The 27910-nt window shown below is 61.4% G+C and overlaps 6 protein-coding genes across 6 annotated transcripts; 5 read left to right on the forward strand and 1 right to left on the reverse strand.

Annotated features, from left to right (window-relative positions):
* Positions 1-1152: 1152 nt before the first annotated feature.
* Positions 1153-9330, forward strand: P884DRAFT_250779 (non-ribosomal peptide synthetase; the record flags this gene model as incomplete). The annotated part of the gene is made up of 5 exons (XM_069440660.1): positions 1153-2002; positions 2230-2828; positions 2913-4287; positions 4426-4623; positions 4777-9330. Exons 1-5 carry the CDS (start codon positions 1520-1522, stop codon positions 9328-9330), a joined length of 7209 nt encoding a protein of 2402 aa, XP_069294198.1. The 5' UTR covers positions 1153-1519.
* Positions 9331-9805: 475 nt separating this feature from the next.
* On the reverse strand, positions 9806-16660 carry P884DRAFT_287654 (mating factor A secretion protein STE6-like protein). Its single transcript, XM_069443894.1, has 8 exons — positions 15508-16660; positions 15051-15403; positions 13400-14361; positions 12159-13232; positions 12105-12125; positions 11720-11939; positions 10876-11683; positions 9806-10770 (listed from the first exon to the last, which is right to left on the reverse strand). Exons 1-8 carry the CDS (start codon positions 16498-16500, stop codon positions 9961-9963), a joined length of 5241 nt encoding a protein of 1746 aa, XP_069294199.1. The 5' UTR covers positions 16501-16660; the 3' UTR covers positions 9806-9960.
* A 182-nt stretch (positions 16661-16842) lies between these two features.
* On the forward strand, positions 16843-17973 carry P884DRAFT_84813 (Crotonase-like protein). The gene is made up of 2 exons (XM_069446121.1): positions 16843-17187; positions 17340-17973. Exons 1-2 carry the CDS (start codon positions 16959-16961, stop codon positions 17945-17947), a joined length of 837 nt encoding a protein of 278 aa, XP_069294200.1. The 5' UTR covers positions 16843-16958; the 3' UTR covers positions 17948-17973.
* A 628-nt stretch (positions 17974-18601) lies between these two features.
* Positions 18602-21150, forward strand: P884DRAFT_250788 (general substrate transporter). The gene is made up of 4 exons (XM_069440661.1): positions 18602-19226; positions 19295-19565; positions 19643-19985; positions 20042-21150. The coding sequence occupies exons 1-4, from the start codon at positions 18964-18966 to the stop codon at positions 20971-20973; spliced, it is 1809 nt and encodes a 602-aa protein (XP_069294201.1). The 5' UTR covers positions 18602-18963; the 3' UTR covers positions 20974-21150.
* A 1489-nt stretch (positions 21151-22639) lies between these two features.
* P884DRAFT_250791 (armadillo-type protein) lies at positions 22640-26808 on the forward strand. Its single transcript, XM_069440662.1, has 4 exons — positions 22640-22789; positions 22940-25250; positions 25454-26190; positions 26251-26808. The coding sequence occupies exons 1-4, from the start codon at positions 22744-22746 to the stop codon at positions 26448-26450; spliced, it is 3294 nt and encodes a 1097-aa protein (XP_069294202.1). The 5' UTR covers positions 22640-22743; the 3' UTR covers positions 26451-26808.
* On the forward strand, positions 26450-27852 carry P884DRAFT_316844 (uncharacterized protein). The gene has a single exon (XM_069445295.1). It carries the CDS (start codon positions 26817-26819, stop codon positions 27819-27821), a length of 1005 nt encoding a protein of 334 aa, XP_069294203.1. The 5' UTR covers positions 26450-26816; the 3' UTR covers positions 27822-27852.
* The last annotated feature ends 58 nt before the right edge of the window (positions 27853-27910 follow it).

Genomic DNA, 27910 nt, shown 5'->3' on the forward strand with positions numbered 1-27910 from the left:
CTGATGATGAAGCTTGGTCGGGTTGAGTCAGAGGGTCTGCACGGCGCTTGGATGTGGCTGGTTCCGGGACGATCATGGCCTGTAAAGCGGGCGTGGTTCGTAGAATGGGGAGGTCGGTTCCCGACGGAGTACGAAGTAGCTACGCAGTAATTCCTTGGTAGCCCGGAGAAAGGGCTTAAGGTAAGGGGTAAGTAAGTAAGGGTTGGGTAAGGTGCTTGAGCCACGTGTGGTTTACAGGATGGGTACGTCACGACAACCAAGCTTCTCCTCATTCGAACTCTTGCTGCCCCTCTTAATCGCGCAAAGTCCCGAAATCGGGCTCGGTTCAGAGCTCGCCCTTCTCAAGCCCTCGTGCCTGCCCTTACCCGGCACTAGTTACAGTAAACACGGGCACGCGCACACACGCCTGACGCAAAGAACCCTAACGGCCCGGGAGGGGAATGGGAAAGAAAAATTCTGTTCGGGTATGCTGGCGAGCACTTGAACCGAGGATCTCCGGGCTCCGCCCGCAACTGATCTGATTGATAAGATTATTCACGGGTCTTAGACAAGGGCCCGGGGTGAGCAGCTCAGAGACAAAGACCCCTGTTGAAGCAAAAAAAATAAAAATAAAAAAATTCACGCATTCTCAAAAATTTCTTGTCGTGGGGCGGTGGAGTGGGGGGTTGGGTTTTAGTTGTGCCGGCGGTAACAAGGGTAGCGTGGCGAGGGTTGCAACGTTCCTCGACAAGGGGTGCTTTCCCGAGGTGTTTTAGCCGTTGGTGGTGCGGAAACATGGCCCCATCGGGAAGAAGAGGAAGCTCGGGGACCTTGTTCCCAGCACCGTACGCCAAGAAAACTGTGTACCAAAAACGTTCTGACCAGGGGAAGAGGGAGGGGGGGGGGGGGGGCGTTTGCCTATCCGGGCCATGGCAAGGACAGTTATCTGATCTTGAGCCCCCTTGTCTTCTGGACCCTCAACCATCACCCCCTCATGCTTTGCGGCCGGTGGGTGAGCTCATTACGGCTCCCGCCTCCGCACGGCGGGCACTCTGGGATGGGCCGATCTCGGGTGCTGTTTCGTTTTCGTGTTTTTTTCCACACTTTGGCAGGCTGGGCTGTCAACTAGGGGGGAGGGGGGGGGGTTGCTGTGGTGGTGGGTTCCCGGTTACAGGTTCTCTCTCTGGCAGTGGATGCTACTAAAAAGTGCGGAATAATATGCATGTACGGACGTAGTACTAGTAGTAGTACATACAAGTAGGGTGCGGGCCAAAAGAAAACGGGCTCAGGCGGGAGTGCGGATCGCAGACCTTGCAGAGACCCTCATCAGCAGCAAGCTTGTTACGCTCGTTGAGTATAGCGAGCGTACGAGGGCAATACTACACCAACTCGTCACACACATACGGAGAGGAGCAGTACAAATTTACCCATCAGTCTCTATTTCGGGAAACAACGCGGGGGTACTGCCGCGGTCATCCATCTCTATACGCTCATCTCGGACCTCGACCGTCACAAATCAGCAGCCGAGAGGCTCGTCGAGATGGGGTCTGTCCAGGGCCTTGAACAGCGCCCGCAGAAGGCGGAAGAGGCGACAGTCGCGGTCCCGCAGACCAATGGCCCAGCAAAAGCAGCAGCAGCAGCAGAAGCGGCGGCGGCGGCAAGCGAGGAGTTGGTGCTGCTGGCATGGCTCATCGTCCTCCTCCGGACGCGGGAAGATCAGCAGTTCACCTTTGAGTGGGCATACTACCGGACAGGAGGAACGGAAGCGGAGACGGGAGAGGGCGGCGGCGGCGGGGGCGGGGACAAGCTGTCTAGGGTGGTACGGCTGTCGGCGAGCGAGGTGGTGCCGGACCTGAGCACCCGCGTGGACCGGGCGGCGTCGGCTATTGCGAGCCGGATCGCGGCGTCCTCGCCAAGGCCGCGGACTGGTCCCATCTCGCTCCTGCTCGGCACCGGTTCTCTGTCCCCCCAGGGCCGGGGCAGCAGTAAGGGGGAAGAAGAGGAGGAGGCCAACAAGGACGAGGTACGTAAGGAGGCAGTCTTTTTTTCTTCTTCTCCAGACACACACACACACACACACCAGAGCCCTGATTTTTTCCTTTCCCTTTTTTTACCTTTTTTCTCTTTTTTTCTTTTTTTTCTTTTTTTTCTTTTTTCTTTTTTTCCTTTTTTTTCTTTTTTCTTTTTTTCCTTTTTTTTACAGAAAATCATTTACTATTTAATGCCACGACTAACACAAACATCCTCCAGCCGTCCCTACATGTCGAGGTACGCCTCGGGGGCGGCGACGGCGGCTCGGCGGTGGAGGTCCGGCCGGTCTGGCACAGCGAGGACATGCTCCCGTTTACGGTTCGGCGGCACGTGGAGAACCTCAAGGAGACGGTGGGCCAGTGCGTGTCGCGGCCGGAGGCGGCGGTGAAGAGCCTGCTGGGGCCGACGGAGCACGACCTGGAGCAGATCTGGGGGTGGAACGGGACGGTGCCGGCGACGTACGACTGCTGCATGCACGAGGTCGTCTCGGAGCGGGCGCGGCGGCACCCGGACAAGGAGGCCATCTCGTCCTTTGACGGCCGGCTGACGTACGGGCAGGTGGACGGGTACTCGACGGCGCTGGCGCGCCGGCTGCGGGCCGAGCTGGGCGTGCGGCTGCACGACGTGGTGCCCGTGTGCTTCGAGAAGTCGAGGTGGACCGTCGTCGCCGTGCTCGCCGTCCTCAAGGCCGGCGCCACCATGGTCATGATGGACCCCAGCCTCCCGCTCGGCCGCCTGCGGAACATGGCCGGCCAGGTGGGCGCCAAGGTCATGGTCTCGTCGCGGAAGCAGCGCGGCCTGGCGGAGAGCATTCTCGGGTCGGGAGAGGACGGAGAAAGGGGTGGGGGGAGAGAAGGAGGAGGAGGAGGAGGAAGAGGAGGAGGAGGAGGAGAGGGCAGCAGCATCAGCAGCAGGATCGTGGTGGTGGAGGAGGAGACGTTCGCGTCCGTGTCCTTGGAGACTGATAGAGCAGGGAGGACAAAAGAAGGAGAAAGAGAAGAAGAAGAAGAAGAAGAAGAAAAAGAGCTGCCGCGGGTGCCGCCGTCCACCATCATGTACATCATCTTCACGTCCGGCAGCACGGGGACGCCCAAGGGGGTGCAGATCTCGCACCGGACGTACTCGAGCAGCGCGTTCCCGCGGGCGCGGGCGGTCGGGTACGCCGAGGACTGGCGGGTGCTCGACTTCGCGTCGTACGCCTTCGACGTGAGCATCGACAGCATGATGCTGACGCTGGCCAACGGGGGCTGCCTGTGCATCCCGTCGGACGAGGAGCGGCTGGACGACATCAACGGGGCGATGCGGCGGATGCGGGTCAACTACGCGGGCATCACGCCCTCGGTGGCCCGCATCCTCGACCTCGACGTCGTCGACTCGCTCCGGGGCGGCCTCGGGCTGGGCGGCGAGGCCGTGTCGGCGCGCGACGTCGACGTCTGGGGCCGCCACGCCCGCATCGTCATCGGCTACGGGCCCTGCGAGTGCACCATCGGCTGCACCGTCAACCCGAGCGCGGCCACGGGGCGCGGCTACGTCTCGATCGGCCGGGGCAACGGCGCGGCCATCTGGATCGTCGACCCGGCCGACCACGAGGTGCTCGTGCCCGTCGGCGCCGTCGGCGAGCTGCTGGTCGAGGGCCCCATCGTCGGCCAGGGCTACCTCGGCGACCCGGAGAAGACGGCGGCCGCGTTCGTCGGCGCCCCGCGCTGGCTCGCCGCCGGTCACGGCTCCGGCTCCGGCTCCGGCTCCGCCCGCTACCCGGGCCGCGGCGGTCCCGAGGTGCGCCTGTACAAGACGGGCGATCTCGGGAGATACGACCCGGACGGGTCGGGCGGCATCGTCTTCGTCGGCCGCAAGGACACGCAGGTCAAGCTGCGCGGGCAGCGGGTCGAGCTAGGCGAGATCGAGAGCCAGCTGAGGGCCCGGCTGCCGCCCGAGACGACCGTGATCGCCGAGGTCATCACCCCGTCCTCGTCCCTGTCCTCGTCCTCGCAGGCGGTCCTGGTGGCCTTCGTGGCGCCCCGGCCCGCCAACGCGTACGGGCAGGAGGTGGCGCTCGAGACGGTCCGGCTGGGCCCGGAGCTGGGCGCGGCCCTGGCCCGGGCCGACCGCGAGGTGGCCGAGGTGCTGCCGCGCTACATGGTGCCGACGGCCTACATCCCCGTCAGCCGCATCCCGACGCTCATCTCGGGCAAGACGGACCGCAAGAGGCTGCGGCAGTTTGGCGCCGGCGTCGACCTGCGGCAGATGACGGCATCGGCGGCGGTGGCGGCGGCATCCGTGGATCATAGAAATAGTATCCCCCGCGCCGCCGATGGTGATGATCATGATGATGATGCTGTCAACGGCGACCCGGGAAACCAGCAGCAGCAGCAGCAGCAGCAGCAGCAGCAGCAGAAACGCCCCCCCCTGAGCGAGACGGAGGACCGGCTGCGGCATGCCTGGGCGCGCACGCTCCGGCTGGACCCGGAGACCATCGGGGCGGCCGACAACTTCTTCGCCCTGGGGGGGGACTCGCTGGCGGCCATGCGGCTCGTGTCGGTGTGCCGCGAGGGCGGGCTCGACCTCAGCGTCGTCAAGACGTTTTCCCACCCGACGCTGTCGGCCATGGCCGCGGTGGCCGACCCCCTGCACTTTTCTTCCTCCCCCCCCTCCTCCTCCTCCTCCTCCTCGGCCGGGTCCGGGTCCGGGTCAGGGGAGTCCCGAGACGGCGTGGGGCGGGCCGGGAGGGGGAGCGGCAGCAGGGAGCCGTTCTCGCTGATGCCCCAGCCGGCCGAGGAGGTCATCAAGGAGGCGGCTCGGGCCTGCGGCGTCGACGTGGCCGAGGTGCAGGACATGTACCCGTGCACGCCGACGCAGGAGTCTCTCTTCACCTTCTCGCTCAAGTCGGCCGAGCCCTACGTCGCCCAGCGGGTGGCCGCCATCCCCGCCCACGTCTCCCTGGGCGCGTGGAAGCGGGCGTGGGAGGCCGTGGTGGCGGCGACGCCCGTCCTGCGCTCGCGCCTGGTGCAGATCCCCGACCGTGCCGGTCTCGACCAGGTCGTGCTCGCCGAGGGCATCCGGTGGCGGCACGTCACCGCCGCCAACGGCCTGGACCGCTACCTCGAGCAGGACCGCCGCGAGCGCATGGACTTGGGCCAGAGCCTGGCCCGCTACGCCATCGTCGAGGTCGAGGTCGAGGGCGAGGGCGAGGGCCAGAAGCAGCGCTACATGGTCTGGACCCTGCACCACGCCGTCTACGATGGCTGGTCCGAGCCGCTGCTGCTCGAGCAGGTGCGCGACGCCTTGAAGAACGACGACCAGGATGACGATGACGACGACGACGACGACAACAACAACAACAAAAACAAAAACAAAAAGACAGAGACGGGCAAACCCACCATGGCCGACTTCGTCCAGTTCCTGCGCGAGACGGACGAGGCCGAGACCCGGGCGTTCTGGCGCCGGGAGCTCCAGGGGGCGACGGGCCCGCAGTTCCCGCGGGTGCCCTCGCGCGACTTCGTCCCGACGGCCGACCGGATCGCGGAGCGGCGGGTGTCGCTGCCCCCCGGCGCCGTCTCGGCCCTCCCCTTCACGCTGGCGACCCTGATCCGGGCCGCTTGGGCGCTGGTGTCGTCGCGTCACACCCTCAGCGGCGACGTCGTCTTTGGCGAGACCCTCACGGGCCGCGACGTCGCCCTGCCCGGGGTCGACGCCATCGCGGGCCCCCTGATCGCCACCGTCCCCGTGCGCGTGCGCGTGCCCCTGCCCCGGGGTCGCCGCGGCGGCGCCGGCGCCGGCACCGTGGCTTCCTTCCTCGCCTCGGTCCAGCGTGCCGCCCTCGCCCGTACCCCTTTCCAGCACATGGGCATGCAGAACATCCGGCGCGTCAGCCGCGACGCCCAGTACGCCTGCGAGGCGCCCGCCGGTCTCGTCATCCAGCCCCTGCCCGACCAGGACCGCATCGCCGCCCTCGCCGACCTCGGCTTCGGTCCGGGCGACCCCGTCCGCGAGGCCATCCACTTCAACCCCTACCCGCTCATGCTGGCCTGCGGCATCGAGCCGGGAGGAGCAGGAGGAGGAGGAGGCCACCAGCACGCCTTCCGCGTCTGCGCCAGCTTCGACGGCTCCCTGCTGACCGACGACCAGATGGGCCGCGTCCTGGCACAGCTCGAGGCCGCCTGCGTCGATCTCGCCACGGGCGACCTCGACCGGAGCCTCGACGACGTGTCCTGCCTCCCGGCCGACGACCTGGCCCAGATCTGGCGCTGGAACCGCGACCCGCCCCTCCTCACCCCGGACCGGGCCACCGGCCGCCTCCGGACCGACCCCGTCGCCGTCCGCCCGGGAGCCGTCTACGCTCCGCGCGCCGTGGTCCCCTGGGTCTGCGACCTGGCCAGTCCGTCCTCCCGGCTCGCCCCGATCGGCTGCCCCGGCGAGCTGTGGCTCGAGGGGGGGTTCCTCACCGGCGACGACGTGGTCGACTCGCCCCCCTGGCTCCTGGCCGGTGGCCCGGGCGAGACGGCCGGCGGCCGGAGGGGCAAGGTCCGGCCGACGGGCGACGTCGTCGAGCTCCGCGAGGACGGCCGGCTGGTGTATCTGGGCCGCAAGGACGGCGACGGCGCCCTGGCCTTCCTCCGGGGGGGGCTCGGAGCCGATCCGGCCGAGCTCGAGGCTCACGTGTCGGCATACCTCCCGCCCTCGTCGACTCGTGCCGTCGCCGTGCCGGTGCCTGTGCCCGTGCCCGTGCCCGCTACGACCGAGGAGGAGGAGAGAAACGACAGCAACTCCGTCTCCCGGCAAAACCTGATGGTTCTTATCCAGCATCCCCGGACGACCTCGCCGGAGTCTGAGTCCGAGCCCGGCAGCATCAGGATCCTGCCCGACGACTGCCGTGTCGCCCTCCCCGAGGGAGGATTCGAGGCCGTCGTCTGCGCTGAGCTGCCCCTCGACCTCGCCGGCCGGCTCAAGAGGCTCGACAAGTACGCCCAAAACTCGCTCGCGTCCCACCTGGTGCCCTCGGCCTACGTCGTCGTCGACAAGCTGCCCGCCACCGAGGGAGGGGAAGGTGAGATCGACCGCCCTCTTCTCCAGAAGCTCGCCTCCAGCATCCCGCGTCAGGTCCTCGACCGGCTCCGCGAGGGCCTCGAGGCCGCGTGGAAGAGCAGTAGCAGCAACTTCCTCCCTACGCCGCAGCAGCAGCAGCAGCAGCAGTCCACGACGACGACGACGACGACGACCAAGACAAACAACGGCACCACGAACACGACGACAACAAGAAGTCCGACAGCGGTTGCCGAAGACATCCTGCGCAACGCCTGGGCTGGCGTCCTCGGCCTCGACGCCGGCCAGATCGACGTCGACGACAACTTCTTCCGCCTCGGCGGCGACTCGGTCCTGGCCATGAAGCTCGTCTCGCGCCTGCGCGCCCGGGGACACAAGCTGACCGTGGCCGACGTCTTCCGCCACATGCGCCTCGGCGACGCCGCCAAGGTGCTCAAGGTCAACAGCAGCAGCAGCAAGACCGACAACAGCTCGTCCTCGTCTCCGTCCTCTTCCGGCGACGCCAACAACAACAACACCACCACCACCAACACCGCAGCTGCCGCCCCGGCCCCCGGGACCCCCGCCTCACCGCCGCCCTACCGGCCTTTCTCGATGCTGTCGTCACCAACCACAACAACAACAACAACAGCAGCAGCAGCAGCAGCAGCAACAGGAGACCCCCAGCGGTTCGTCGAGGAGGTCGTCCGGCCGCAGCTCGGCGACCCCAACTGGGCCGTCCAGGACGTGTATCCGGCCACGGACTCGCAGGTGCTCGACGTCCGGGCCAGCATCCGGCCGCCGCGGACGTCGGTCCAGTACACGATGCTGTACTCGGACCCGAGCACCGGCACGGGCTTCGACCGGCCGCGGCTGCTCCGGGCCTGCGCCGCGCTCGTCGCCGCCCACGACATCCTGCGCACCGTCTTTGTCGAGCACGCCTCGGCCCTCTACCAGGTCGTCATCGACAAGGCCCACCTCGACGTCCCCGTCGCGGAGGTCCGGGTGGCCGCCGCCGCCGACGCCGGCGCAGAGAGCGACCATCTCGAGCACGCCGTCCGCGCGCACTGCTCGGCCCACGTCGAGTCCGAGGCGGCCTTCCGTCTGGGCTCGCCCATGGTCCACTTCTTCCTCGTCGAGGCGGAGGAGGAGGAGGACGAGGAGGAGGTGGGAAGAAGAAGAAGAAGAGGAAGAAGAGAGTGCCTGGTGATCTGCCTGTCGCACGCGCTCTACGACGGCGTCTCGCTGCCCGCGCTGCTGCGCGACCTCGACGGGCTCTACACGAGCGGCGCCGCCAACACACCGTCGCCAACCCCTTCGGCCCCGTTCTCCTCCTACCTCGCCCGCGCCCGCGCCGAGCCCGCCCGGTCCGAGGCGCTCGCCTACTGGAAGACCCTCCTCGCCGGCGCCTCCCTCTCCGTCCTCCCGGGCCAGACGACGACGACGACGACCGCCACCAGCAGCAGTAGCAGCAGGGCCATCTTCCACTTCAACCCCGTCCCGTCCTCTTCTTCTACGACGACGACGACGAACGACGACTCGCCCGTGGCCACGACGGCGACGCTGCTGACGGCCGCGTGGGCGCTGGTGCTCGCGCGGCGGCTGCGCAGCCCGGACGTCACCTTTGGCGCCGTCACGTCCGGGCGGGCCGCCGAGGCCGTCACCGTTCCCGTCGCCGCCGGCGGAGGAGGAGACCAGGGGGATGAGGCGGAGGCGGAGGCGGAGGCGGCGGTGGTCGCGGGCCCCTGCTACCAGCTGACGCCGGTGCGGGTGCCCTTTGCGCGCGGCTGGGCCGCCGCCGACCTGCTGGCCTACGTGCAGCGGCAGGCGGCCGAGTCGTCGGCGCACGACTTTGTCGGCTTCTCTGCCGTCGCCGAGGCCGTCGGCTGGACGTCGTCTTCGTCGCCGTCGACGTGGACGTGGACGAACAACAACACTATCAACCTTGACAACAACGGCAACGGCAACGGCAACGACAACGACAACGGCAACAACGTCTTCTTCGACTCGATCGTGCACCACCAGGACTGGGAGGACTTTGACGAGATGCCCTTCGCCGGCGGCCGCTGCGCCGTCGACATCCTCAACCCGCACGGCGACGCCGCCCGGCCGCTCAAGGCCGTCTCCTTCGTCCGCGACGGCCGCCTCCACGTCGGCGTCGTCGGCAGCGAGCACGACGCCGCCCTCGTCGACGACCTCCTCGCCCAGCTGACCGCCGCCGCCCAGCAGTTGTCGGTCCGCGCCGGCGACTCCGCCGAGCCGCTGCTCCCCGACCACCTCTTTGAGACTTCCAGGGAGTGAGGGGACGTCGAGCTGTCATTTGGTGGGCGCAGTACACCAGTACACTAGTGCCGGAGTGGATGTTTATTAGAACCTTTCTTTATCGTCTGCTTTTCTGCTTTTATTGCGTCTGAATACATATAATCATCATGATCAGTTCTCGCTTTCCTGTATATAGCAATTTGAAGAAGAGAATGCAATCAGCTCGTTACGCTTTGAATCCCCCCCCCCCCCCCGCCTTTTTAATTACCCCTATTTCCGCCGAGTAAACATGACATAAGTTGTATTTAGGGGCAGCGCTCCCACCATGCAATCATTCTAACAACTAATGATCAACATCTAATAATACCTAAACATCTATTCATTTAAAGTAGAGTGCCATATTATTGAGACACTAGATTCTATTTTCTCGACTATTGTATAATTATCATCCAAGACATCTCTCAATTAATTATAATATCATTATCCAAAAACAATCAACAGATATTAAATTAGACTCCTAGATAATTATCTTATACCAGTAGTACAAAACTATCAACGTATATATGTTTCAACGATTTTCTTCTTTGCCCAGCCGTTTGTCTAACTAATTATGCTAGAGATCTGTCGCATTGCAGACACTCGACACATGTTTCAGTTCAACCCCCCCCCCTACTCGGCCACCGTCTGGTGCATCACGTTGGCGCGGTAGGCGGCCGACTTGCGCATGAGCTCCTCGTGGGTGCCCGAGTCGACGCAGCGGCCGTCCTCGATCCAAAAGATGCGGTCGGCCTTGCGGATGGTGCGCAGGCGGTGGGCGATGGCGATGACGGTGATGCCCCGCGCCGCCTTCTCGAGGCCGTCCTGCAGCAGCCGCTCCGACTCGGCGTCGAGCGCGCTGGTCGGCTCGTCGAGGATCAGCAGCCGGGGCTTGCGCACGAGCGCCCGGGCGATGGACAGGCGCTGCCTCTGCCCGCCCGAGAAGCGGGCCCCGTTGGGCCCGCACGGCGTGTCGTAGCCCTCGGGCAGCGCCTCGATGACGTCGTGGATGTTGGCCAGCTTGCACGCCTCCACCATCTCCTCGCGCGTCGCCTCGCCGCGGCCCGGCCGGGCGCCCAGCCCCAGGTTGAAGGCGACGCTGCCCTCGAAGAGCATGCTCTCCTGCGGCACCAGCGCGATCGCGTCCCGGAAGGACGTGTCCCGGCTCTTGCTCACGTCGGCCCCGTCGATCAGCACCGCCCCGGACGACGGCGTGTACAGCCGCTCCACCAGCGAGATGATGGTCGACTTGCCCGCCCCGCTCGGCCCGACCAGCGCGCAGAAGGTGCCCGGCCGGATGTCCATGCTCAGCCCCTTGAGCACCTGGGCGTCCGGCCGCGCCGGATACGCGAACCAGACGTCGCGGAACTCCACGCTGGCCGCCCCGCCGCCGCGGCGGGACGCCGGCGTGTCGATGGCCTTCTCCTCGGTCGACGGGTCCGACTTTTCGCCCCCGCCGTCGTCTTCCTCCTCCTCCTCCTCCTCCTCGTCCTTCTTGCCCCTCTTCTTATCCCCCCCCGCAGACCCTGCAGGGGCAACCGCAGGCACGTCGCCCTTCATCCCGTCGGAGCCGATCTCGATCAGGCCCAGGATGCGGGCCATGGCCGCGCGGGCGCTCGACAGCTCCGGGGCCAGGGCGAACATCTGGCTCCACAGCAGGGCGCTCACGAGCAGGGAGAAGACGACGATGAGGAACTGGGCGGTGGAGACGTGGCCGCCGATGATCTGCCTGGCCCCCCACCAGTAGGCCAGCGCGTTGACGCAGTTGCCGAGGAAGTATGTCGCGGCCTGGCACAGGCTCGCCTGGACCGTCACCCTGAGCGTCTCGCGGCGGGGCCCGCGCAGGGAGCGGCGGTAGGTCCGCAGCGTCTCCTCCTCGAGCGCGAGGGCGGCGACCGTCTTGATGGACGCGACCGCCTCGGTGCCGATGTCGACCGAGCGGGCGTAGGCCGTCTCGTGGCGCTCCTCGAACCGGCCGAGCACCCGCAGCTCCAGCAGGCCGGCGCCGAGCAGCAGCGGCACCAGGGCGAGGCAGACCAGGGCGATGCGCCAGGCGATGACGTGCGTCATCACCACGGCCGCCACCAGGTTGGCCGAGATGGACAGGAGCGTGCCGATGACGGACCCGCTCAGGCCGGCCAGCGCGTTGCCGTCGCGCGTGATGTACGACAGCAGCACCGCCGGCGTGCGGCCGCGCGACTGGTGCCACTGCATGTCCTGCTCGAACAGGGACCGGAACGAGAGCACCCGGACCGAGTAGACGATCCGCTCCGTCACCCACCCGAACCCGGTCCAGCTGGCCGCGTTGGCCGCGAGCTCGACGATGGCCAGCGCCAGGAACATGAGCCCGAAGAAGCTGCCGCTCGACCGGATGTCGTCCGGGCTCCGGCACACGTTCAGCCGGTCCACCGTGTTGCCGAAGATGACCGCCTCGCCCGAGAAGGCCCCGCCGACCACGAGCGACCCCACGAGCGCCAGCGCCATCACCAGCAGGTGCGGCCGCACCGCCGGCGCGTACCCCTTCGCCAGCGCCCACAACGACTTGGACGGCGTCTCGGGTTCCTCCGCCGCCTCGCCCTCGCCCTCGCCCTCGCCACCGCCACCGCCCCTCCCTCCATCATCATCATCACCACCTCCTCCCGTCTCCTCCGCAGCCGCCATGGCGGACGCCACCACGCTGCTGCCGGTGTCAACGACAGCTCCCTCCTCCTCCTCCTCCTCCTCCTTTGAATCGACCTGATGATCCGCGTCTTCTGTTGTAGTTGTTACAGTAGTACTAGTAGTAGTACTAGTAGTGGCTGTGGTGGCCGGGGCGTCGCCGTCGTGCTTACGAGACTCGGCGGGGCCGAGCGTTTGTAGCTTGACCATCTCGGCGTACGTGCCGCCCAGGGCCATCAGGGCCGCGTGGTTCCCCTGCTCGACGACGCGGCCCTTGTGCATGACGATGATGTTGTCGGCGCCCGTGACGGTCGAGAGCCGGTGGGCGATGGTGAGCACGGTCCGGCCGGCCGAGATGTTGTTGTTGTTGTTGTTGTTGTTGATGGCCCGCTGGATGCGCTCCTCGCTCCTCGAGTCGAGCGCGGCCGTCGCCTCGTCCAGCACGAGCACGGCCGGGTTCTTGACCAGGGCCCGCGCGAGCGCCACCCGCTGCTTCTGCCCGCCGCTGATCAGCCGCCCGCTCGAGCCCACGACGGTGCCGTACCCGTGCTGCAGCCGCGTGATGAAGCCGTCGGCGTCCGCCAGCCTGGCCGCCTCGCGCACCAGCCTCACGATCTCCCGCACCTCCGGCCCGAGCCGCTCCGCCGCCGCCTCCAGGTCCTCGCCGTCCCGAACCTTGGCCGCCAGGTCGGCGAGCTCGGGCCCCAGGAGCGTCGCCTTGAGGCGGGCGTGGGCCGGGTCGGGCGAGTTGACCAACCCGTGCGCGATGTTCTCCAGCAGCGACCGGTCCAGGAGCGACGGCTCCTGCTGCACCAGGCTGACCAAGCTGCGCAGCTCCCGCACGTTGATCTCGCGCAGGTCGTGCCCGCCAAACAGGACCCGCCCCTCGGTCGGGTCGTAGAGCCTCGTCACCAGGCCGGCGATGGTCGACTTGCCGCTGCCCGAGAGGCCGACGATGGCCGTATGCTTGGACGCCGGGATGCTGATGTCGACCTTGTCCAGCACGGTGACCTCGGGCCGGGACGGGTAGGAGAACGAGACGCCCTCGAGCTCGAAGCCGAACTTGTCGGACCCGGAGTCTCCGGCTGTTTGCTGTTCTTGCTGCCGCTCGAGGAGTCGGACACCAGAGGATGCCGTCCCGTCAATTTGCGACTCCCGGTCCATCTCCTCGCCGAGCTTTCGGAACGATGCCACCGCCGCGATGAAGAGGTGGACAAACGGAGCAATCTGGCTCAGGAGTAAGGTAGCTGTCATGTATGTACATAGGCCTCGGTCAGCGAGACACGGAAAACACAGAATAAGAATATATGTAAAGATAAAAAGAAGAAGAAAAAAGAATATATGTAAAGATAAAAAGAAGAAGAAGAAAAAGAGGAAGACTCAGAGAGAGAGAGAGAGAGAGTTCCCGACTGACCTTCGATCAGAATAAAGATGACGGTAAAGGTAGCACCGACGGTGGCGCCGCTCTTCTCCTGCCCGGCGGCCGCGTCGGCGATGCGCCGGCTGCCCTGCCAGAAGGCGAGGCCGTTGGCGCCGTAGGCGATGAAGTAGAGCACGCCGGACTGGATGCCGACGGCGGTGGCCTTCTTGAGCCCCTCGCGCCTGGAGGCCGAGAGGGCCTCGGCGAACTTGCGCTCGAGGCGGGCGTGGGCGCCGAAGGCCTGGACGACGACGACGTTGGACAGCGCCTCGGACGCGACGGAGGCGGCCCGGGCGGCGTGGTCGGCCACGAGGCCCGAGTACTTCTCGATGTAGTGGCTGCCCACGAGGGACATGAGGAAGTAGGCGGGCACGAGCGAGATGAGCATGGCGGCGAGCTCCCAGTTCTTGACGAAGGCGACGATGTAGGCCGTGACGAAGAAGGACACGCTCGACAGGCAGATGCCCACCTTCTCGGACGTGCCCGAGCGGATGGTCTGGATGTCGGCGCTCAGGCGCGACGCCACCTCGCCCGGCGGCAGGCCGTCGAAGTAGGACGGCTCCTGGCGCAGCAGCGTCGCCAGGTAGCGCTCGCGCAGCCGCTGCGCCAGCCGCGTCCCGTACAGCGTCCAGCAGGTCAGGTGGGCGTAGATGGTGACGAACTGGGCGATGGCCAGGTACACGATCATGAGGATCTTGTCGTTGACGCTGCTCTGGTACGACGCCGCCGCCGCGTCCGGCACCGCCCCCCCCTCCGTCGCGTCCTCCATGCACGTCACCTCGTTGAAGTCGTTGAGGAGCTCGCCGAAGAAGATACCGATCAGGGGGAACGGCACGCCCGAGGCGATGGCGCACAACACCGCCGCGAGCAGCATGCACAGGTCGCCCCTGGATGGGTCGCCCGCCAGGAGCAGGCGCCCGTAGCCCGTGAATGTGTTGACGAACTTCATGGTCGTCCTCCCGACTCGATGGTATCCGTATCCGTATCCGTACCAGCAAGCATGAGAACTGGCCGGTGCCGGTGCCCCTTCTTCTTCGGCTTTTTCTTCTTGCTTTGTCACTCCCTTTTCTTTCCTTCCCTCGACGGCAGGAGGACGGTGCCAACAAGGGTCCCCCCCGGTGGGCATACACTACTCGTTTAAAGAGCAGCCATAACTGGTTAGCGTGAACCACTGCCGACATCGGGTCGCACTCGTGCGAGATAATCTATTGTTTGTACAGGGGTGGGATGAAGAAGGGGGGGTGTGGTGTTCTCGGGGGGGGAAGAGTGTGGACCATGAGAAAGTCCCGCCGACTCCACAACGCTCCCCTCCCCCCCCCCCGGGGGCATGGGTACAACCCGGCCCTGCAGACGGAAGAGTCTTTTTGCAGAATGTGATGCCGCCCTCAGCGTCTGGTAGCCTATCGTATGTGCATCATACAGGGACTCCCCGAGTCGCCCAGACCGCCCCTCGCCGAGCTGGGTTTGCCTCGGCTATTTTATCGTTGGCGAAGGGGTGATAGATGCGTCGTGGTATCTTACTGCTGAAAACCTTTCACAACGGGTTCTCGTCCTTGGAGAAGGTAGAATTCTAGGTTACAGGAAGTGCTGACAGTGTAAGAGAAAGGAGGAAAAAAAAACACATGATTAGAGCTTTGCATTCCACGCGGCTCGGTCTGCCGACTCCAGCGGCTTTTCCCGCCCGTCCCAGAACAGCGGACATAGCTGGAACCACTTCTCCCTACTGCAGATCGACAGCACCGACCGCTTGTGTCCCAGATCCACGTACTTGCCAATGACCAAGCCCTGCGCGTTCTCGTACGTGAGGATGGTGCCTCCCGTGGCCTTGGGCTCGCCCACGACGTTGGCAGTCCGAGGGTCGTCGAGGAAGCAGTAGTGGATGCAGCTCGAGTACCAGGCGTTGACGCGCTTGGGGCCGCGGAACGAGGCCTCGCCGACGAGCGAGTGACGGCCGCGATCGTAGTTGCCGGCATCATAGTGGGCGCCGAAGTGGTCCTCCTAGGAATTGGGACAAACAAAATGTTGTTAGAAAGGGCATGAGACACACACACACACACACAATCGGGCATTCGGGAAAGAAGAAGAGGGGCCCAGGGGCTTACCTTTGCCCAGTACAGCTCGTAGTAAGCGAAACGCGAGTTGTCGAACCGCCCGAACAGGCAGAGGACGTGAGGATCAAAGTGCAGCCTGCGCAGGTACTCGCGGTGCTGGTCCAGAGTCCCCGTCTCGTTCCACCCGGCCGCGACACGCGGGTCGTTCTGCCACTTGTTGAAGAGCTTCAGGTGTTCCTCATCTTGCCAGTCGACCACCTCGAGAGAAAAGTGCGCGTCGAGCTCGGGAATGTAGCGACTGTAGACGATCGATCCGGGCCGTGGCTTAGGACGCCTGACCGGGTGGCGTGTGAAGACCGGCTCTCCGTCCGGGAACTTGTTGGTAATGTGGAAGTTCTCGGGCATCGGAGGATACTCGGCCAGGGGCTTTCGCAGGTGGCTGTCCGTGCCATCGCCGACGATCCAGATCGGACGCGGCCCGACGGGCGACGCGGCGCCCTGCCAGAACGAACTCCGGAGGATCAGCAGTTCGCCCTCGCCGCTGACGATCGGCTGTCGGGTCCCCGCCGGAGGGCCTCGCGCATCCCAACGCGGCTTGGGATGCACGACCGCCAGGCCCGTGGCAAGGAGCTCGTCCGTAAGTTGGCCGTTTCCCTCGCCCTTCAGCACGAGTCTGAAATATTCGTGGGTCGGGTGCGCGAGGAAGATGGCGTGGACGACGTTCCAGACGGGACCCAGGGACGGTGCGCTGGATCCCGTCCAGCTGAAGACGGTCGACGGACTCCGTCGCGCTCGTGCCCATGGGCTGTTGTCAGAAATTGGCGGGCGTTCATCCTGGGGCGGGACGATCAGGTCGAGCCACTGCAGAGTGCCGAGGTGAAGAGGCTCCGGTAATGGCCGTCCATCCGCAGGTTGCCGGTCGTCTAATTTCAAGACGAGCTGCGCGGGCGTCGTGCCGGTGACGGTGTGCACCCGGTATGCCGTCAGAAATGGGTGCGGGAGCTTCACGGGAGGGTAATTGGGTGCTAGTGTCGTGGATGTCATGGTTGGGTTGCTGACTCTTGTGCAAACGTGAGGGTTCAATTGAACGTTTGAGAAGGCGGAGGAGGAGATCAGACGGGGCAGATGCGGGCCAGAAACAAGTTGAAGCTTGCCCTCAGAGACTCGAAGCTCTCTCCCCAACTCTTTTTTTTTTTTTTTTTTTCTCGGGTGTCTCTCACAGAGCGACGGATTGTCCCGATATCGCATGCATGGGGTGCCAATATGCATCCATACAAGGGACGGGTGAGACCCGGGTCGTCGGTAAAGTTTGCATGCCTTGTATGTAAGCACTGGCCCCCGAGGAGGATCCGTGTCCTAGCCGGGATAACCCCTTCAACCCCCGGACTGGCCGGCAATGCTATAAAATAAAAAGAAAGGGTTACGAGGACGAGGCCTATCGCTTCCGCCAGAAGCCCACCTTAGTTGACCAAGTGCATACGAACCAGCCCCATCCCGCCGCGATGTCATGGAAAAGGGAGACCGTCCGATTCCGACACTTTTACGTGTCCTATCCGGCGGAACACATCATCCAGGTCACAATCAACCGGCCCGACAAGCTCAACTGCATCGACAAGGCGACGAGCCGCGAGATCGCACAGGTCTGGGAAGAACTCGACCGCGATGAGACATTGTGGGTGGGCATCATCACGGGCGCGGGGCGGGCGTTTTGCACCGGGGCGGATCTCCACGGTGAGTATTTTCGTGCTGTGCTGCGCACACTACCCTGGTACCTGGTTAACCCGGTTGGGGGTGGAAGAGAGAGAGGAGAGAAGGGGGGGGGCGCAAGACGAGCTCGATTCCCCTTTCCCCCTTGATCGGGCGGGTGTCTGACGCGGCAGCAGAGTGGAACGACATGAACAAGGCCGGCGTGGTCAACGACATGGCTGCGCCGGGGCTCGCGGGGCTTCCCCGGCGCGACGGCAAGAAGCCCATCATTGCGGCGGTCAATGGCATCTGCATGGGCGGGGGGTTCGAGATGGTGGCCAATTGCGACGTGGTGGTGGCCGCGTCGTCGGCCGTCTTCTCCCTGCCCGAGGTCAAGCGAGGCATCGTGCCGGTGGCGGGCTGTCTGCCGCGGTTGACTCGCACGCTGGGGTTGCAGCGCACCATGGACCTCGTGCTAACGGGACGGACGGTCGACGCCAAGACGCTCTACGAGTGGGGGCTCGTGACGCAGGTGGTGGATGCCGCTGGCGCCGACGGCGACAACAAGGTCGTCGTGCGCGCTGCCCTCGAGGTTGCGCAAGCCATGTGCCGAAACAGCCCGGATGCGCTCATTGTCGGGCGGACGGGGGTGCGCATGGCCTGGGAGGAGGGCAGTGTGGAGAAGGCGGTGTCGGCCTTGGAGCGGGAATGGTATCCACGGCTAGTGCAGGGCGCCAACTTCCGCGAGGGCATCCAGGCGTTTGTGGAGAAGAGGAGTCCCAAATGGCGGGATTCTAAGCTGTGAGGTCAGTTGTTGAGGACAAGACCTTCACGGCGGGGCGTGTGTGTGTACGGATTATTTCGTAGAGACTGGTTGCCGCGGAGCCAGTCTCGCCCGTCTCCGTAGTGTAACAATCCACCACCAGTGTGCTGTGTTGTAGTAACTTGCCCCGGTTCCTTTTCTTTTCTCTTCTCTTCTTTTCTTTTCGTACCTTGCTCCGCAGCGTCCGCAGGATAACCCGCAACATGCGCGCATTTGACGGACCTTTCCTCGACCTGGCCTAACCTGATGGGACCCTTGTGCTTGTCGAATAGCGTGGGGTGGTAAGCGAGGAGCAGGCAGGGTCCGGCGGGAAAAAAAAAAAATCTGATCTAATCTGATGGATTGATTAGATTGCACCTTGGCAGCTGCAATCCAAGCCCGAGCCAAGAGTGGGGCAGAGTGGGAAGGTGTGGATCAAGAGCGCGTTTCATTAGGTAAAACCCACGAGCTCAAGGCAGTTATTAGGTTATCAATCAGAGCAAGCTCTCAGTGCCAACCCCGATCGCGCACACACTGTGTACAAAGGGCTCCGAGTTGGGACCATCACCACCAGGGTTGAACCGATGTCGGGAGCGCACCAGCGAGAGGGCCCAGCCAATATTTGCAAAATCATGGTCTGATCTTATCAGATGGGCTCCAACGCCCAAGCCGCGCCAATCCTCGCCAATCCGCGCCATGTGGGAATTGGGAGGAAAAAGGGCACCGCACAACACGGGGGCTGGAACGCATGGCACGAGTCGCAGGCGATTTCAATACGACGTTGCTGCCAACCGCCAACCACCAACATATCAACATCTCCTCCATCTCTTCTTAACTTGCCATTGCAGTCTCTCATCCCGCTCGCTGAGCTGAGCCTGGCCATTCAATCCGGCTTTGGCATCGCCGCGTCTTTTGGCCGCCCTCTTGTTCGACGGGCTCTAACTTGTCTCCTTGAGTTTCCCGCCTTCCCCCCCCCCTCGCCCCATCTCCCGGAGCGATTCTCTGTCCAGTCGACAAAAATGCCGCGATTGTCCAACATCAAAACTGCCCTTCGTCGGCCGTCGGCGGAGGAGGAGAAGCGAGCCGATCCCACCGTCGTCGACGCTCCCTTTGAGAGGACAGACAAGGAGGCCGTGGCCGACCACGCCGCCCCTGCCAACAACGATGGCGGTGACACATCGTCATCGGACCTTCCCGCCAAGGACGTGCAGCGCGGCGTGCAAGAAGTTGAGGCCGTGACAATGAGCTGGTCCAAAGCGGCTCTGGTTGGCGTCTTCCTGAAGTGCGTGACCAGTTTTCTCCAAGCGTCTGTTTCCGCTACCGAAAAGCTAACCTCTCTGCTCTGCTCAGCATCTGGTTGCTATACTTCGTCAATGCCTTTCAGAGCGCCATCCTCAACAGTCTGACCCCCTATGTGACGAGCGATTTTGAATCCCACTCGCTGCTCAACGTTATCGACATCGTCGCTGGTTCCATGACAGCCGCCGTCTTCATCCCTCTCTCCAATATTCTGGATATCTGGGGCAGAGCCGAGGGGTTTGTTATCATGGCCGTCTTTGCTACACTAGGGCTGGTTCTCATGGCCGCTTGCGACGGACTCGCCATGTTCTGTGCTGCAAATGTAAGACCATGGTGTTGTTGTACGAGTCCAAGTGTCAAGAGTAGTACGGGGCTGACAGTCAATGCTCTCCACCACAGGTCTTCTACAAGGTCGGCTTCACCGGCATGACCTACTGTATCGACGTGATCACGGCCGATTCTTCCCAACTGAAGAACCGTGGCCTGGCTTATGCCTTCACCTCCTCGCCCTACATCATTACAGCCTTCGCTGGCCCTAAGGCTGCCGAGGATTTCCTGGAGCACGTCAGCTGGAGGTGGGGCTTCGGTTGCTTTTCTATCATCTTCCCGGTCGTTGCCGCTCCGTTGTTCTTTGTTCTCAAGTACCACCGTCACAAGGCCCGGAAGCAAGGCCTGCTTGTCAAGGAAAAGAGCGGCCGCACATGGACGCAGTCCATCTGGCACTACGTTGTCCAGTTTGATGGTCAGTTGCCAAGCCCCAGACCCGCGACCGCCGAGTCATCGCTAACCGTGCCAAAGCGCTCGGAGTCCTTTTGTTTTCCGCCGGCCTGACCGTATTTCTTCTGCCGTTCACCCTCGCTAGCGAGGCGCCGAACGGCTGGGGCTCGGACTATATCATTGCCATGATCGTCGTCGGCTTCGTTCTGCTCTGCGCCTTCGGGCTTTACGAGTCCTTCTGGGCCCCGGTCCCCATGATCACCTACAAGATGCTGTCCGATCGGACCGTGATCGGCACCTGCATGCTCAGCATCAGCTACCAGGTCTCCTACTACTGCTGGGCCAACTACTTCAGCTCCTTCCTCCAGGCCGTCAACGACCTCACCGTGTCTCAGAGCGGATACATCGACAACACGTTCAGCGTCGTCTCGGGCGTCCTCCTCTTCATCGTCGGATTCCTGATCCGCAAGACGAGCCATTTCAAGTGGTTGCTGTACATTGCAGTACCCCTCTACACGTTCGCCCAAGGCCTGATGATTTACTTCCGCCGCCCGGACCAGTCCGTTGGCTACCTCATCATGTGCGAAGTTTTCATCTCCATCGCCGGCAGCACCTTCATCATCGTCATGCAGGTCGCCATGCTCGCAGCTGTCGATCATCAGCATGTCGCCGCCGCGCTCTCCCTGCTGAACGTCGTCGGCACCACCGGCTATGCCGTCGGCGCTACCATTTCGGGTGCCATCTGGACAAACACTTTCCGGAAAGCTCTGATTCGGTACTTGCCGGAATCGGCGCTGCCGCAGCTCGACGAGATATATGAGCAGCTTGATGTCCAGCTTTCATTTGCAGACGGAACTCCTACCAGGCGCGCCATCCAGGAAGCCTATGGTTACGCCCAGACACGGATGCTCGCTGCCGGCACCTCGGTAATGGCTGTGACTTTTGTCGGTGTGCTGTTGATGCGAAACATCAACGTTGCCAAGGTTGCGCAGGTCAAGGGCGTGGTTTTCTAAGGCCCTTTTTGGAAAGCTTTCATGATCGTATTGTGCAACGAGTATTGGCATTGAGGGACAAAGGTGGATGGACTTTGGACTAATTCTGGTTCGGAATACCTGTATTTCATAATGTGGCGATATCTATCTGAAGAGTCGCAATGAATAAGATGCTGTGCAGGGTGCTGGTATAATCCGTATAATCCGTCTATCAGATGCGTCTGGCCGCGAACCATGCTTCAATGTTGGCAAGAGCAATCTGTTGCCAACAGCATCAGCCCACAGCAACACTGCTATCATGATAGATGATTACGTCAAATATGTAGTCGTGTCCAGTGTCGACGTTGCCGCTTGATCCACTAACATCAGCAACCGCTGTTGGACTCTCGAGTTTTCCCATACGAAAACACTCAAGCCTTAATTCATATTCACCCATGTCTTTCCTAATTATCTCACCCGACCTTTGTTTCGTAACCGCCTCCTCCCTCCCTTTGATCACAGGGACGACGTAGTCTGTGTGCGATGGAGCGCTCGTCTTGAAGAGTACCTGAGACCGGAGAGGACCTCAAGATGATGTCTCACATGTCACTGACTATTAGGTGGAGGACGAGAAAGGGGATAATTTGGACAACAGAAATGAACCCCCTGGTTCTCGTTGTGTCAGTAATCTTAGCTATTGCATGGCATTGAAGAGCGCAGCAATTGAATTCAATTGAATTTGGACTCTGAATTTCTCAACGATGCACCTGTCTCTAATACCTCAGGATTTTTTACACGCAAAAGACTCAGATGTACCCATGTCTGACAGAGAAGCACGCGAACCACCGTCGTAAAGAGAACCGAGAGGTACGGGCCACAAACATGATTCATTGTTTTCTGGCACGGGATCTAACACATCGCCCGGGTGAGTGACGGCTTTCGAATTGAAGCGAAATAAAAAACTTTTTGTCATGGGTTGCTATATGCTACGTCTCACTTCAAGCCTGGTCATAGATGGGGTGTACTAGCTAAATCTCTCGAACGATACATCTTTCCGACGGATACAAACTTCAGGGCGGGGGGATCCTCTCGAAAACTCTGGGCCCGACGCCCACCAAGGTCTGATTAAGCAAGCCATGGATACCACGGCCAAGAGGTTGTTCACAGCCTGGCATTCTAATTAATTACTACATCTTGTTCGGGCCATGATGGTTCCTCTTGTTAATCTTCGGTGTCAGAGATCAGTAAATGAATAAACAAATAAACAAATCAAAATAAAGAGATCCTAGTGGCCTACCAGCGTGGATCACACTAATTAACCAGGAAATAAAAGATTGCGTGGTTATGGTCCCTTGAGAATGAGGTGTGGCGATGACTCCCAGGGCTGTGAACGCCCAGCCAGGTTAGGCTGGGTATGCACAATGCTTCCGGCACCAAAGTCAATTATGAAGCTACTTGATTAACATGTAAGTAAGGGGTGAACGCCGTCTGCTGATAGCCTCTGCTCACAGGACGTCTGGTTATTTGGACTCGGCTCTCGGTGCTTTCATCAACCCTAACCCTTGTTCACAAGCTCCAAGAAGGCGGTGAGAACTTGGCTGCCCCTCTTCCTCCGTTACCCCGCAGCAATAAACAGGTTAGCCTATCTCTTATCAGTTCCACACTGGAAATTGGGAAAATCCAAAATTTTCCTCGGGTCGCCGGGACCCTCTTTGTCGCGACAGACAATTCCCAACGCTGCCGCTACCCTTCCATTCTTTTCTTCTCTTTCTCGTGATACCCCTTTCTTTCCTTTCGATCCGAGGCGGCACCATGGATAAACAAAGGTTGGCTGCGCTCCTGCAAGAGTCGCAAGTTCGTAAGTTACCCCCGTGCAATATCCGTCTGCCGCTTCTCTGATCGCGCGCGCTCTCGACCATTGAACCTAAGGTGGTTTCCCCCGCCTTAAACTTTTCGAGATGCCGCATGTCGGTTCCCGCGCTGACGCCTCCTCCTCCTCCTCCTCCAGCCAATACCCAAAATCTCAAGGCGGTCACTGCCGAGCTCCAAAAGAACTATTATTCTCATCCCGAGTCACTTCTTCTCCTCATTGAGATCGTTGCGACCCACCAGGATGTCAACGTGCGGCAGCAGGCTGCGGTGCAGGCTGCGCGCTTGGCCGTCAAACACTGGGAGAAGATTCCCAAGGAGCAGAAGCCGGCCGTTCGGCAGCACCTCGTTCAGGCGACCATGAACGAGCAGACCCCCCGCGCTCGTCATGCCAACTCGCGTCTGGTCGCCGCTGTCGCCGCCATCGACCTCGAGGACGGCGAATGGCCCGACCTGATCCCGGCCCTCTTCAACCTGGCGAGCAGCAACGAGGTTGCCCAGCGCGAAGTTGGCTCGTACATCATCTTCAGCTTGCTCGAGGAGAACCCGACCTCGTTTGCCGACCACATGTCCAAGCTCCTCGAGCTCTTCGGCCACACCCTGCGCGACCCCCAGAGCGCCGACGTGCGCATCAACTCCATGATGTCCATCGGCGCCATGCTGCTCCTGTTCGAGCCCCTGGAGGACGAAGAGTCGGTTGCCGCCCTCCAGTCTCTGATCCCGCCCATGGTCGACGTCCTCAAGGACGCTGTCCAGACCGGCGACGATGAGAAGACCGGCCAGGCATTCGAGGTTTTCCAGCAATTCCTCGCGTACGAGTCGGCCCTGCTCGGCAAGTATCTGAAGGACCTGGTCCAGTTCATGATCGATCTTGCCGCGAACAAGCAGGCCGAGGACGACGTTCGCTCCCAGGCACTCGCCTTCCTGGCCCAGACCGTCCGCTACCGCCGCATGAAGATCCAGGGCATGAAGGACATGGGCCAGCAGCTCACGCAAAAGAGCTTGCTGATCTTGACCGAAATTGACGACGACGAGGATGATGACGACATGGGTCCTGCGCGGTCTGCCCTGGCTCTGCTGGATCAGCTGGCGAACGACCTGCCGCCCCGCCAGGTCATCGTGCCCCTTCTTGACGCTCTCCCCAAGTTCGCTACCTCCACCGAGCCGGGTTACAGGAAGGCCGGTATCCTTGCCCTGGGCACCGTCGTTGAAGGCGCGCCCGATTTCATCGCCTCGCAAGTCAAGGCCATCATGCCGATGGCCCTCAACCTCCTGAACGACCCGGACGTGGGTGTCAGACATACTGCTCTCATTGGCCTTGCCCGCCTCGCCGATGACATTGCCGAAGAGCTGACGCCTTACAACGAGCCTGTCTTGACTGCTCTGGTCAAAAATCTGCAGGCGGCCATGACTCCCACGGCGGACCCGAAGCTGGCCAAGAAGAATATTGAGATTATCCGCTCGGTTTGCGGCGCCCTTGACGCCATGTCTGAGGGTTTGGATGCCGACTTCATGAAGCAGCACGCCGGTGACCTCATCAACAACATCGGGGCTCTCATCTCCCACGACGACTACAAGGTCAAGGTCGCTGCTTGCGGTGCCATTGGTGCCATTGCCGAGTGCCTCGGCGAGGACTTCAAGCCCTACTTTGAGCAGACCATGCGTGCACTTGGTGCGTACCTCACAATCAAGGATTCGGAGGACGACCTCTCCTTGCGGAGTGGCGTATGCGACTCGGTCGGCCGCATCGCCACGGCCGTTGGTGCGCAGAGCTTCCAGCCCTACGTCGTCGACCTGATGCGGTCGAGCGAGGAGGCGCTTCACCTCGATAACTCGAGGCTCAAGGAAAGCAGCTTCATCCTGTGGAGCGCCCTTGCCAAAGTCTACGAGAGGGAGTTCGCACCGTTCCTTCCTGGTGTTTTCAACGGCCTCTTTGAGAGCCTGAAGCTCGAGGAGGAGGAAATCAAGCTCAAGCTCAGCGAGGAGGAGAAGGGTATCGTTGGCACTGACAACGAGGTCATTACCGGCGGCAAGAAACTCACCATCAAGAACTCTAATGACGATGATGAGATCTTCATGAGCGACGACGACGATGACGAATATGACGACTTTGGTGTTTCGGTTGAGGCCCTCGAGAAGGAGGTTGCTCTGGAGATACTCGGCGACGTGATCACTTATGCCTGTGGCACGCAGGAGATTGCCGAGTACTTGGAGAAGGCTATCGAGAACATCTCCCCACTCGCCGAGCACACGTACGAAGGCTGCCGCAAGGCTGCCATCGCTACTCTCTGGCGGTCATATGCCCGTGTTTGGCAGCTCATGGAGCAGGAGACGGGCACCAACTGGGAGCCTGGCCTTCCGCTTAAGCAGTCCCCGACTGTGACCCTCGTCAAGCTGGGCGAGATCGTGTCCAAGGCGACCCTCTCCCTGTGGCACGAGGAGGCTGATCGGTATGTTCTCTTTTTTTTCGACCTTTCTACCCCCCTGCATATTTAATAATAGCATGATGACCACCTCGCGTTATTACCCAGCTCACTCAGACGCACCATTGCGGATGCTGAGAAAGCGTGCATTTGTACTCCTGATTTTGGCTTCAAAACTGGATTTTTTGATTCGGCAGGATGTCTTTGGCAAGAAAGCTAACGAATTCAAGCGCCGTCGTCACCGAAATCAACCGCAACGTTGCTGCCACCCTCAAGACTTGTGGGCCTGCTATTCTCGCCCAGGAAGACTTCATGAAGGAGGTCGTGACGGTCATCTCCACCATCATCACCCGCTCCCACCCCTGCCAGCAGGATCTTGGTGATGAGGATGAGGAGCAGGAGGTTGAAGGCTCGTCCGAATACGACTGGCTTGTCATCGATACCGCTCTCGATGTGGTTATTGGTCTTGCTGTCGCCCTCGGATCCGGCTTTGCCGAGCTCTGGAAGATCTTTGAGAAGCCTATCCTGCGGTTCGCCGCGTCCGAGTCGGAGAACATTGAACGGTCCACTGCCGTCGGTGTTATTGCCGAATGCGCCGCCAATATGGAGGCGGCCGTCACGCCGTACACCGAGAAGCTTCTCAAGCTTTTGCTCAAGCGTCTTTCGGACACGGATCCGGAAACCAAGAGCAATGCGGCGTATGCCACCGGTCAGCTCATTCTGAACTCGACCGATAGCAACACGTATCTGCCTCACTACAACACGATCTTGCAGAAGCTGGAGCCGATGCTCCACCTCAATGAAGCGCGCCTCAAGGACAATGCTGCGGGCTGCATCTCGCGCATGACTATGGCTCATCCTGACCGGATTCCGCTCGGTCAGGTCCTCCCGGCACTGGTCGACCTGCTCCCACTCAAGGAAGACTACGAGGAGAATTCGCCCGTTTACGAGTGCATCTCGAAGCTTTGTAAGTACATCTTCTCATTCCAGACAACATCGGAGCCTACCTAATGCTAACCTTGTGCAGACGAGAACAACGAGCCTACTATTCAGCAGCTCACCCCGAAGCTCATCCCCGTCTTCGAGGCGGTGCTCAGCCCACCAACGGAGCAGCTTGACGACGAGACCCGTGAGATCGTTCGCAAGACGGTCTACCATCTGTACAACGCCAACCAGGGCTTCTTCAGCAACAACCCTAACGTGCTGAAGCTGGCCGGTGTCGCGTAAGGGATGGAGCTGCGAATGACGGGGATGTCTTGGTGCATCTCCAAAGTAACGGGCGGACATCTAACGATGATTCAACCTGCACGATGAGTGATGAGTTCCGACCTAATGACGTACATAGAGCGAAGGAATAATTGGTGCACGGGCGGGATAGTCGGTTTTTGGTTCTCAAAGTCAACGATAGCCGATCGAGGCTCACTCTTCAATGAACATTCAACTGGTGCCTGTTTCACCTATTAATGCCTATGTGACATGTTCGAAGCGGTGGTTTTCCTGACTCTACGGACGTACTAAATCCTCAGAGCTCGCTTCACACGATGTACATACATTGCATGCGAACTACCAACCTAAGCTAGAGCTGATGGCACAATGGCTCTACCCCTCTGTCGCACCCATCGATCATCTCAGAGGCGCCGTGATAGCGGCCCTAATTACCCTTTGTGCGTCAGCATTGGTCTTAGATGGCCATCATGCTCTCCCTCGCCCGCCTCCCGCAAACAAATATTATCGGTTCTTTCCACTTTAACGCGAGCGACGGCACTATTGCTCTTACTAACCGACCACTTACATGCACCATTATCATCTTTGAAAATAGCGGGATGCCAAGGAATATCCAGGCTCGCCAGGTCTATCAGAGCACCGACACGTTCGCTTCCGACATGCTTACCGTACATGATAACTAATTACTTTCTTCATTACCGCCATGCCGTTCGGAATGACAGAGACGCCAGGGAGCGCATCACCATCCGGACGCTGCTGCGGGCAGTCATGCACCACTTTATCCCCTCACACCGCGGTAACGGCCCGTTCCTCCTACAACTCACCGATATCAATGAGAGCAACATTTTCGTAGATGATGACGACTGGAACATTTCGTGTCTGCCCGATCTTGAGTGGATTTGCGCGCTTCCGGCCGAAATGCTGACCGTACCCTACTGGCTGACTGATTGCACTATTGACGAAATCGTCGATGGCGAGTATGGGTGTTTTGACCAGGAGCGGCAGGGGTTCTTGGGCGCAATGGAGGAAGAGATGAAGGCCACCCAACCAGCACACGATATTCCGATTGTTCACACAATCCAAGACTTGTGGTCCTCCAAGGCTGTGTGGTTTTGGGCTTGTACAACGTCCATTAATGGGTGGCTCTCCATCTTTGAAGACCATATTCTCCCCAAGTTTGGAGCCAACAAGAACGTGATCCCTGACCTGAAGCAGACCGCGGCACTGTGGATGGAAAACATGGACGCCGTTGTGAAGGCCAAACTCGAAGACGAGGAGAAATATCGGAGTGAACTCCGTTCTCCCTTTGACAGCCAATGTTGCAGCATATGGCTGTCAGTGGGTCAGATCCGACTGACCCACCAACAGGGATGATGAGCCAGGGGTCATAGACATGTATTTAGACAGCATCCCCAAGTGCCTCTGGCACTTGGAAGAATCAACGCATCTTATCACCACTTCTG

Source organism: Thermothelomyces heterothallicus (assembly GCF_042370625.1).
Source record: "Thermothelomyces heterothallicus CBS 202.75 unplaced genomic scaffold P884_scaffold_31, whole genome shotgun sequence".
Taxonomy (NCBI): domain Eukaryota; kingdom Fungi; phylum Ascomycota; class Sordariomycetes; order Sordariales; family Chaetomiaceae; genus Thermothelomyces; species Thermothelomyces heterothallicus.